Source organism: Triturus cristatus, chromosome 5_2, assembly GCF_964204655.1.
Source record: "Triturus cristatus chromosome 5_2, aTriCri1.1, whole genome shotgun sequence".
NCBI lineage: Eukaryota > Metazoa > Chordata > Amphibia > Caudata > Salamandridae > Triturus > Triturus cristatus.
Window position 1 is genome coordinate 983,171,614 of NC_140588.1, and position 12,360 is coordinate 983,183,973.

At 42.5% G+C, this 12,360-nt stretch overlaps 1 protein-coding gene across 1 annotated transcript in view; it reads left to right on the forward strand.

The window, feature by feature from the left end:
* Positions 1 to 7,116: 7,116 nt before the first annotated feature.
* MAGT1 (magnesium transporter 1) overlaps positions 7,117 to 12,360 on the forward strand; it is a 143,918-nt gene continuing 138,674 nt past the window's right edge. The window contains exon 1 of the mRNA XM_085608234.1: positions 7,117 to 7,650. Coding sequence (XP_085464360.1) covers positions 7,558 to 7,650 — 93 coding nt within the window. The 5' untranslated portion in view covers positions 7,117 to 7,557. The remainder of the gene's footprint in view (positions 7,651 to 12,360) is intronic.

The following is a 12,360-nucleotide window of genomic DNA, read 5'->3' on the forward strand; positions in this document are numbered from 1 at the left end:
GATCGTTTGGGCCATCTTTTCGCCCTATGAGGTACCTCTGGATAAAATACATCTACCAATTTAGATGTTAATTCTGCGTGCAGTTATACAACTCTCTCAGTAGTTAGTGGGATACCCTCTGTAAATGTGGCCTCCCATATTTCTAGTAAAATCGGAATTACTGATTGATATACTGTGGCCATGTTGTCAGGTGACTGTTGAATTAGACCTCACCTTATTTTTCTTCTATTATTTGAAATTATTATTCCACTGCCTTGGGATGTACGGGTGGCCTTAGAGTTAGAGTAACCCAGATTCGGCATCTCCAATTCCATGGTCAAAGCATTATGGTTGCTTTCGTGCCGCATCAGGACAGCAAAATCACAAACCCTTTGCCATAACCTAGTCTCCACTAAAATGTAATCCAGCGGAGACAATTGACCTAATCTGTTGAACGTTAACTTCCCAGGGATGTCTGATTTTGTGCGGCCATTGCACGCTCTTAGGGAGTGAGTTAATGTAATTGAATTGATCTGAAGTGCCAGTGAGGACCAAGCTTTGATAGGTTGAATTTGTGAATCTGGGATTAGCCACTGCAGGTCCTCCTCACTTGTAATCGTGTTACTTGGATCAACCAGGGGTTCAAATTGGCAGTTAAAATCACCCCCTACAATCAACCATGTGCTCAAATTAACTGTGAGAATAAACAGGCTCAATTGGTCTAGTGTCGCAGATTCCTGGCTAAGGCTAATGGGCCGAGAGTAACCGTTGATGAATGCAATTTTTATCTTTGAGGAAAAGGAGAGTACTACACACTGGATGTCATTGGACGGAGTAGTCAACTGTTCGGCTCTGCAACCCAGATGTGAGCCTACCCAAATGGTTAAACCCCCAGTTGGTTTACCCCTTCCCCCCGAAGTAGCAGGGACACTGAATGAAGCAAAACCCACCCAGAGGGTCTGCCGAATGCCCAGGTTTCCTGGAACATACATACATCGTATTTGTCCACAAAGAGCCCCCATTCTAGGCAGGATGGTTTGTTTTTGAGTCCAGCAACGTTCCAGGATAAAACTCTCATCATGTTACCTTGCATACTCTTTATAGAGATACACTCAAATATGTTGGCATTAGGAGTTTGAGTATCCCTCTTTTGGGCAGTAAGATGGTTATCTACTGGCTGCGCAGACACGCTTTCTCTCGGTTTTTTACTCAGGAGAACGGGTAATGGGGCTAAGGATGCTCCTTGTGATTGTGCCCCTGCTCCTTACAATGGCTCTGAGTTGGTTCTGTAGGTCAGTCAGCAGATTCAATGCACAGGTAGGATAATCAGTGTCTAATCTAGTGTGCGGAGGACAACCTGTATTTGAATCAGGCTTATCCCAATCCTCTGCACTAGATGATGACTCTGCACTTATTTTCTTTCTTTTAGCTTCCGCCCCAGTTGTTTGTTTACGCTTCCTGTTCTTTGGAATACTAATGGTAATTCTCCCCTTTTGTGCTACTATTTTAGGTTTAACTTCTTGGAGTGGGGAGAGTGTGGTTCAGCTAAAGGGACTGGGGTGGCTGTTTGCGAAGTACATAAATCAGACACTGGAATGCATAAATCAAGAGTTAGTGACAAGCGCCTCTTGGTGAGCTCTATTTCTGTATTGACCACCCCTATGGCCCTCTGTAACAGCCTATCAATTGAGGTGGGTGGCAAAAAAGATAAAGGGGTAGCTTTGGGCAGAGGTAGTTGTTTCGGAGGTCAGGTACGCTTCCCCATTATACAGGCTAAACTGGCCTATACCACAGCCACTCCGGTAAAATCAATCTACAACCGTCTCAAATTAGAATGTAAACTATGCAATCTATGTACCAAAATAGTTGAGAATGGCCCAGATATTGAATGAAACAAGGGGGATTTTAATGGCCATCAATCGTGTGGCTGCGCAACACTCGCCACCCTGCTCAGAGTTACGTAATAATCCTATTTTAGGCAAACAATTTAATAGCTAGATCTTCAATGTTGATGTGTAAAAAATGTCACAAGTGCACCCCAAAACCCTGGCAGTAAGAAATAAAAGAAAAACAAATGATATGTATGATCAAGAAAGGTCGAGTGATCCCACAAGTGGTGCTCCTTCTTTTGTTCCGTGCAACAAGAAAGTTAATGTCGGGTAGCTACATTGAGTTCATCAAAATACTTTGATAAATGCCGCCTCCAGGGAAAAGAAGCAGTTGAGTGCCATTAAAAAGATATTTAGATCACAAAGTCTTACCCACAAGCCAACAAAAGGAGTTAAGGCCAAGGGGGGTGGTCCTGCCCTGCCTCTTCCTGTCGCTGACGGGCGCAGACGGGCCCGCACTTGACCCGGGCTTTGCGAAAGACCGTGAGGGATTTTATGCGCCTTTGGGCACCAAACACCAAAAGCATTGGCGGCTAGTGTGCCGCGTTGGGTGCTGGGAAGTGGAGTTACCCAGTGTGGCAGATCTGTTGTCCCGCGCTGCGGGAGACCATGTGGGAGTTTATGCTCCTCCAGGCACCAAGCACCAAAAGCGTTGGCGGCTAGCGTGCCACGTTGGGTGCCGGGAAGTGGAGTCCCCCGGTGTGGCAGGTTCGTTGTCCCGCACTGCGGGAGACCGTGAGGGATTTTATGTGCCTCCGGGCGCACAACACCAAAAGCGTTGGCGGCTAGTGTGCTGTGTTGGGTGCCGGGAAGTGGAGTCTCCCATTGTGGCAGGTTTGTTCCGCACTGCGGGAGACAGTGAGGGATTTTATGCGTCTCCGGGCGCCAAACACCTAAAGCGTTGGCGGCTAGCGTGCCGCGTTGGGTGCCGGGAAGTGGAGTTCCCCGGTGTGGCAGGTTTGTTGTCTGCTCAAATATACAAAAATCTCTGATTTTATAAAACTGTACTCACAAACGGAAAAATGTAACTGTGTGGGTTGCTCTTGTTGCCCTGGGGTGTCGTGTAACTCGAATTTGAAACGCTGAACAGTTTATAAACCCCAAGCATACTGTGTCATCAACAGTCAATTGTGTAAACAATGGCACACTCTGCAATCCCCAAAATCACACTCCACCTAGGGATAGTTTTTACCTGCAAATCATGAGCCAGAACCTCCTGTGGACGCTCCCTTGTACTCTGTGATTGTACTACTGACTATTGACATGAAAAATACTGTCATACAAGAATATTGAGGATTACATACCGAAGGACAAAATTTCAAAAGGTCAGTGCATATAGGGAAGTACAGATTTACTATTCCTAGCTCCACATCGAAGTACCTTGAATATATATGTATCACGTATATGTGGAGTTAGGTATAGAAAATCTAGACTAACTTAACTGTCAATTTTTTTTATATTTTGTCCTCAATATTTAGCACCCTCGATATTTTGACTTTGATATTTAGAAGGCACGCCCTCCTCTGTGGAATCTGCTGTGGCCTCCTAAGTTCCTGGAGGGGAAAAATGTCTCTTCACATGCACTGTCATACCAACTTCCCGTTCTTAGGGAGGTAAAACCTCTATGGGGGTCTTGGAAGAATGGGCAGCCTGATGATTGTACCCTGTTTGTCCTGCTCATCTAAAAACTGCAAGCTGAAATACCTTTTTTGAAGCCATCTGTGGCTTGTCAAGTGCTGTTAATGTTTTACTAAATGTACATAAATCTTTCACAAATGACTCTCCAAATAGCGTGCTGTCCATTACAAGACCTGCATCCACGGATATCAACTCTGTGAGCTTGGGATCAATACACATTAATATAGATCGTCTGTGCTTCACCGAAATGGCACAATTGTTGTTGGCAATTTGACAAATGGCCCTTTGTGTCCATCCAGCCAATGTATCTGGGCCTACTGGCAAAACGGATTCCTTCAGTTTAAAGGTTAGTTCTAAATTTTTCATTAACAGTCCCAACAAATTCAGAAGTTTGTCCTGGAATGCATGCCAGGACCTGTCGATCCCCTTCTTGGGACCTCTATTGAATTTGCGCATGTGGGTGTCCATAATAGAATCAACATCCAATGTGCTGGCTCATTTGCCCTGTAAAACAGGTCTGGGGCCATCTGCCCGGAGGCGATTGTACACGTTCTTATCAAAGCTTTTGAATAATCTGGCTTGAACATACTATCCCATCTCAGACATTGGCACCCATTCTGAAGACCAGGGATGGATGATACGATCCAGATCATAAGATAATGCCCCAGACTGGCTTCTGGCCGCACTAGTGAGTGCGTTTGCCAATGTTCTCTTCTTCTTTTTCCCTTAGAACAGCGGTACTTGGGATAAGCTGAATGAGTGGAGTAATCAGAGTCATTATCCCTATCATTCAGTGTAGTCAGGGAGAGTGACCCCGAAAGGCCCTGAGAAGGTGCCAAAGTCCTGCAAGATATGTCTGAGAAAATGTATCCAAAGCCTCAAAATGAGGCCACTTTGTTGATTTAGCATTGGCCTTAGAATGCTTTTGTTCTGAGGCAGTCTCAGCCAGGTCTGCGGAGGCTGCAGCATCTTCACCCCTTGACTATGCGCACAGTGCTTAAGTTGGTTTGTAAATTGTTTAAGGGCCGGTGGCCTGTTAACTGAGTGTTTGATGGAATTGTGCAATGTCTCAACCAAGTTATCTTCAAAATAAGTACCAGCAGGATACCCTTCATAATATCTGTTACTCATTAATTTCATAGGATTGCAATACTGTCACAGACCCAGATTGCCACCCTAAGAAGGAATATGGAGGATCAGCCACAGCGGGGAAAAAAGGGCTAAAATCCATTTTAATTGTGTTGATGGTAATGGAGCAGGTAAAACAAAATGTTGTATACCTCCTCTAAATTGCATGAAATGAATTACGTAACCATTCTAAATCTAACTTGTCCTAACTGGTTTGCAGTGATATTTACTAATCAACTTTTACACCTTGATAAGCACGAGATACACGTGGGACTAAAATGCTAATTGCATGGCAGAATAATTAATTAATTAACTGGTACGCAAACTAACCTTAGATTGTGGTGAAATAGAAATATTACATGATTTATGTTGCCTAGTGATTGTTTGTGCTTTGAGGATTACAAAATGGTATTATCGCTTTACATGTTGCTACAGCTAGGGAAAATTAATATATATTGGGATTAGAGTGGGTTTAAACATTAGAATCTCCACTTCTATATTTTAAATACTGTTATGTCTGTTTTTGCTTAAGTTGGCATTCGGGCCTACTAGTCCGCAGTACCCAAGATGGAGTCTCTACGATGGTTTCTGCGCAGAATCGGATGGCTATGGAGATCTCCAAATGGTCTCAGATCTGTGACACCGTGTTCCTTGTCAAGGATGAACGTGTTTGTCTGCCAACTGATGAGGCTGTGAGAACAGCGGAAGGGACAATTCAAAACCTGTGGAGAAATGTCTTGTCTCATTCTAAATGTTACATTTGCAACTTTCGCCTGGGAGAAAAAGGAAATTGTACAAATTACGCCTTCCTATGCCAAGTCTCATGGAAAACCAGTTTACCCTGGGAAACTTTAGAAAAACTCACAGATAACCCTGAACTGTCCAATCAGAACATTTCTCTACCCCTAAATTGTTGCACGTTAGCATGAAGCAATAGGGAAAAAGGGTATATAAGATCTTCATCCGCCAAAGGGGGGTGGTCATCGGGCTGATTTTTCATGGCGATGGGTCTGCATTGAGCTGGTGAAGATTTCCATGATTTGCCTTGGGTTTCTTTTATTTTCAGGAACATTATTTCGTCTGCTGGTTTGATCTTTGCTGTGGTTCGGACAGCTTATCCCGGATATTGTACCAGAGAATGCGGATAGCTCCCTATTTTACTCAGAAAGTTGCCAACGCTTGCTAATTGGTAATTATTAAATGCGCTTTCTAAATCTATGCTATTTACCAAATGTCCGATTTCTCTTCGAAAATAAACTGAATTTATACCATGAACTGTAGTGCATAAATGCTAATGCAGAGAAAATTATTATTAGATAAACAAAAATTGATTAATAAAATATGAGTTTGTGGTTCTTTAATTGATTACAGAAAATAAACAAATGTTTCCTAGGCTTTAATTGTGTCTTAGCTGGTTTTAATTCACCGTCAACCAGTCCAACTAATTGGTCCATCGACCAAGTGGTGGAGTGCCTTGATGTTAAGGTCATGATTCTGTAGGTGCCCGTGTATAAAATGTATATAATGCAAAGAAATGTAATCCTGATAGGTAATAAGGTACCCACATGTCCAGCACTTTTCCTCCTATGTACAGATTAGAATGAGACGAGTGCGTGATGGTGGTATGGGCCCCACCAACGAATGTGTATGGATGAGTTGTTGTGATTACGAATCTGTGACATTGGGAGAATATGTAAATGTTGCCCTTTTGCGCTGCATCAATAGTTATACGGTGGAGGTGGTAACGCTTACTCCTAGGAGACAGACTCATCATATGATTATTGCAACCCCAACCTCTTTATGAGTGGGGCGTCAGGGAAGAGTAAAACAACCAACTCGTCTCTGTCTACTTCACAGAGTAGAAATGTCTTAATGTAATAGCAAAAAAATGTTATTGTCAGTCAAAAATTACATTGTTTTTGCGCTGTCATTGTGGAAAATTCAAGAAGATTTTTAGTGTGTAAAGTTGAGGGCATAAATATAGCATACATACCAACAGACCACATTTTGGCTTTAATTGAACCTTCTCCCACCACAAACTCTCCCCACACCAAGACACCAAGATAAGTCGATTGGGAAAATATACCTTGCCTCCCTCCCCCGCCCTATTATTTTTTTGTAATACCCTTTCTGCTTAAGAAACGTTCGCATATATAATATAGGGCCCGTTCTTATGAGCCGCCGACACTTATACCACTTGCTACAACATGCACTTGTCAATAAACCGCCTCTTCTGGCCCACGGCTCAATCCGGCTTAGTTTTTCCAGCTGTCAAACCATAGCTCGACTCCGCCCTGAAAGTAAAGCGGCCAATCGTACATTAACAGCAAGCCATGTTCTAAGCGGTGTGAGTCTGACCAATGGGAATCTCACAACCACGAGCAAGGCGTCGCCGTACAAAGAACATCCCAGGCAATGGATATAGAAAAGGACGCGTTTGCTCAGCAGCGCCTGTGACTAAATCGGCCATGTCGAAATTCTTATTTTGAACACACTTGAACACCTAAACTGACGGTCCCCAAAACAGAGCACAACAGTAGAGTGAAAACCTATACTGTTTTGACACGATTTTCATCAAATATAACCAAGATGAATGTAACTCTATAAAATATATAACAAACCTGTCCTAAATTAACCACTTTCATTTAGACGCACCTGCACAAATTATACAAATTCATGAAAAAAAAATAGCCTCACTCACTCTACCACCCCCAAACTGCGTTGACAATACTTTTAACAAAAGCGCATCAGTTAAACGTCAAATCTTCAGATGACGGTTCTGTCTTTATTTTTACAGTTTTAGATACACCATAAACCAAACTGCGCCTGCGCAGTCAGCTTTTCTCGACGTCACATGATGTCCGGCTTGGGAGGTGTGTCTTTTGCCATGGTGTGAAGTTTTGATCCTTGGTATACACGGAAGATGGCCGCCGTGAGATTCTTGCTGCCGGTGCTTGGCGTTCTGCTCTTGGTGTGCTGCGGCCTGCCACCCTCCAGTGGACAGAAGAAGAAGGAGGTGAGTGAGGAGGGGAATTTGGTCTCCTGGCACTGAGCTCTGACAGCTTGAGACCCGGAAGTGATGGTCTCAAGGCACTGTGTCAATGCAAGGTGCTCCTGGGCACTTGCTTATGTGCGTGATCTCTGTGGTACCCCTTACTAAGAGCTCCAGGGTGCTCTCCACATAAGCTCCATTGCTCTGACTATCTGATGGGCTGTCTGCACTGATTGCATGTCGGCTGCAGCATAGTGCTTGGTATGTTTTACATGCAAGCGCTTCCAATTGTGTTAAGAAAATGGTGTCATTTTACCCCTTTCCCCTCTTGAAACTTGTTTCACTCCAATGCAAGTTAAGGGAGAAATACATATCATGTAGTACGTTTCCTTAATCTTCCTCACGGGTGTCCCCAAATGTCATTTATTTATACCAATAACGTGGTGCTGTTGTCCTGGTGTGAGTCAGTAATTTATCTAATGCTTGCCTTGATCGTTATGTTGCCAGGTGGTCTAGCATGCCATTAAGCCATGTCTGATTTGGTACTAACTGGCACCTTTGTACACATTTGCCTAAATTCGTGCATGCTTGAGTTTTACCCGCTGAATTGCTTTAACCATTAGGTGGACTCTTAAAACTTGCATGCATCGACGGTACGTCTCGTAATCGTGCAGTGGCCTGGGTGAAAATTATTGATGTTTTGCATGAGGTCATCCATGGTTTTCCAAACTTTTTACTGTTGCGTAACACAACACACAATTGCATGCACTACACACTTTCAGGCTTGTCGTGGAGATATGGTAATATGCTGTAAGTTGTATTACATACCGTATTTATCTCTTTCTGGTTGTTTTAAAAACAATATATCTTCAGTTTTTAACAACAATTTTTCGCCCTCCCTCCCCCCTTCCCGGTCAGGCAAGTATACATACAATGACATTAATAAATCATATCTTTCGAAGACTGTAATTCCTGAATACAAGTAAACATACAGTTACATTAATAAATCATCTCTTTCGAAGACTGTAATTCCTGAATACATTGGCTTAAAAGAAGAACAGAAAATACACCCTCAGCTGGCGTCAGCTAAAACCTAGAATTCATTTAAGTTCAGCTTTGAGATTGGCACCATTCTATTAGAGGGGTCCAGATTTTTAACCCTCTTTTACGTCGCTTTCTGCCCTTCCGTTTATAAATGGCGAGTTCAATATTTGAGATGGCGAGTAATCTGGCTAACCATTGTTGGAATGACGGGGCAGTAGCATCCAGCCACGCTGAGGCTATACACAACCTGAAAACGGCCATAGGTATGAAAATAAGTTCATGACCTGTTCTAGCAGGTTGTTATGTAGTGCTGTGTTTGCTGTTCTATTAACGGTGCACACTCTGAACCAACTACTTTCCAGAATCCTTGTGCACATCATAGTGCCAGTGAGTTATGTTTGACGTGTACTGTTGTAGAGTAATGTGCGAGTATTATTTGCTCCTGACATACTGTTTAGATGGCAAATGCTTAGTCAAGTACTGGCTTGGAGCTTTGCTGTGTGCTTGGCAGTGCGAAAGTTGTATCAGACCTGTATTGTTGTCACTGGTTTTGAATGTTATTTGTTTTGATGTGCAGTCTAGGTGGCAAACTACCATTCGACTACATGGTGTGAAGGGTTAGTGTGAGAATGAGGTCAGTGCGAACCCTATAGCAACATATTAATAGTTCAGTCACTTTGGTTAAGCCTATAACAACATTACAAACCTCGGCCAAGTAATTAACATGAAGGTGGTTGCACTTGTTAGGCTGCTAGGTGCAAGGCATGGAAACTCTACATACAGGTCCAAACCCCCATAAAGGGGTGTCCAAAGCCCCTGCCCCCTGGAAGTATAGCTCCTCTGCATTGCCTGCCTCTCTTTGGAGTGGCATTTTTTAACATTCTCGATGGTCCGAAAAAAGGAAAAATGTCTCAACAGACTAGAGATTTACATTTATGAAGGTCATACTAGAATTGTGAGTGGGTGTCACACCAACTTGATTCAGACATGCAGAAGAGGGTGTTGGATTATTTTGTATGTGCGATGTATTTGGGACTGTTTGCTTTACGGTTCTGTAAACAGACGTGTATTGGGTGGGTCGAAGGTCCCACATAGCTTTGTGAACTGTTCCTTAATTCCTCCATGCTGGATCGTATTCAGACTTCAGTGCTGTGCCTAGTGGTATGTGTTTCACATGTTTACTTAATTTGCTTCCTATCGGTGAGTTTTAGGCTGGACTAAAATTGCAGCTTACCGTAAGTGTACAGGTATTCCTAGTCAAGGGTAGTTACTTCTCCCATCGCCCCCGCTCCATTTTAGTTTTACAGAGACTGATGCTTGGTGGCAAGTGCTACTCAATTGCGAGATGACAGGCCTTTTTCCTTGTACAATCACAGAGGAGTCTCCTGACTTGTAATTAAAACGTATCTGTGTTTCATAGCTGAGACTATATGTCCTTCGGTGTCTCCCATTGTAGTGATGAAGGGGGGAGGGCAGAGAGGAGGCAGGTTATAGTAAGGTTTGTATGTATTTTGCGAAAATAATATGATACAAAATGGAGGGTCCACTGAAGTGCGGGAAATCCTTTCTGGCTTCCTCGCCCCACCTCCTCAAAATATTTCCCTGAACTTGTATTTTGTCTTTTAATTACACTCCACTCCCAAAGATCAGTTGTCAAAAGCAAAGCCAAATGGATATACCCAGCAACAAGACCCTGGGCAAATGACTGTCTGGGTTGTGTGGAGCCAATACTCATCCGGGGCTTTTTAGTGGTTGTCATCATCATCATCCTTCCTGTTTACTGTGAATAAAGCAGGAGAAGATGTAATTTGCTTGATTGGAAGTCTCCCTGAAACTCAGTTAGTTTGATTGAGCACTGGTTTCCCCTCCCATGTCTACAACTTTCAATCTATACTTGCGCCCTGAGAAATTATTTTAGTTCGCCTTTAACTTCAGAAGATGCTATCTAATTGTGACTTAATGAACCCAGAGCACAAAGGCTCAATTCGGATGGAGAACGATATGGTGCCCTGTGCAACTGTGTTGATCAGTTGACATGACGGTTTACCAAATTTCCTGCTATAATGCACACGTTTTTCACGTGCTCTGTTGAGTTTGTATAAGCGAAAAAAAAATAAGTGTTTGCACTTGGCAGTGAGAATCTGAGTGCACTTATACTCCGTTACAAAAAGCTGGCAAATTTTAACTGTGTAAAATTAGTACCGCAAGATTACAATGAAGTGCTAACCGTTTGTCCAAAAGCTTTATTCTTGATATTTTAGCAGACAAACCTAATCCAAAACAATAAGTGCCTTTACCCCCCAAAAATATATATTTAAAACGGTTCTTAATAGTGTTTTTTTTTTTAAACCCACATGCTTACTTTCCACCCCTTGACTTAAAATCACTTTGTCCAGTGATTTTCGGATGTTCACACGTTTTATAATATTTGAATACTTTGAAGTAAGTATGTAAACAAGCAGTTAACCCTTGCAAGTAGCTACGTTCTTGCTATTAAGATGCATATTTAATTTAATTTAATAAATAAATATAAATATATAAAATAAATATAAATATAAATAAATATAAAGAGGAAGACCTAGTTAACGAATTAATTGAGGATAATGGCCACACTATTGGTCTTTAGATCTATTCCTTCTTGTGATACACACCCTCAGTGATGTGTAGGGCCGTCTCTAGGGCGGTGCGATCGGTGCCACCGCACCGGGCGTTGACTTGGGGTGGGGGCACCCTGTTTGCAAATATATTATGGCTTGAAAACCAGCTGCTGCCGCGTTCATTGCCTCCAGAAATTTTCAGACGACAATAAAAATGTCAAGATAACTCGGGTAATTAATGTTCTTCCTTGAGACAGACGGAGTTTTGTCTAGTGGGAGTTTGACTCCTGGCAAGGTAGCTCAGAGGGTTAATATTCCTGCTGCTAAGAACGTGTGCCATGCAGATCACAAAGTGAATATAATGTTAATAGGTTACTGCTTTTGTCAGAGAGATCTTTGTTACTTGCAGTTTAGAAGTTAAAATCCTAAAATGGAACAGTGAGGTATTAACTGTCATCAAAGAGCTGGATGCAAACTGCAAGGTGTATATTAGACACTCATGTTTTTTTGTAATCTTGCAAAAAGGGTTCATTTGGGTAGAAATTAATTATGATTATTAAAGTGAACCCCTAACAATTAGTGTTATGTTTAAAAATTCTTAATTTGTGCGTTTTTTAGACCAAGGACTATTAAACTATACTGCCTACTAGTATGGATGACGTGACTCCTACATCGTGTAATCCTCGGTTTTATGTAACATTTCCTATACACTGATTTACATGTGTGATTTTCTCTTTTAAATGTGTGTATGATGTAAAGTGGTCTGAAACCTCACACCGGTATGAGTGACGCTATAAAACTAAATGAATCTAAGAGACTAGTTATGGAGAGTTGAGGGGCACCGTTAAAAGGTGGTAGTGATTGAATCTGTGGCAGCGGTGGTCATTGGGGGGGCAAACAAACACTGTCACACAGGGCGGCACTATTGCTAACGCCGGCCCTGGTGACGTGCTTCAAGTATTTGTTTAAATTGGCAGCATAGGCTGAGCTGCACAGCTTCCTTACTCCAGGTAACATCGTCCCCCCTCGTAGCTAGCCATCCTCCCCTGCTTTAGCTCTTACTTCACCAACCCTTCTTATTTTGGAGCTTTTC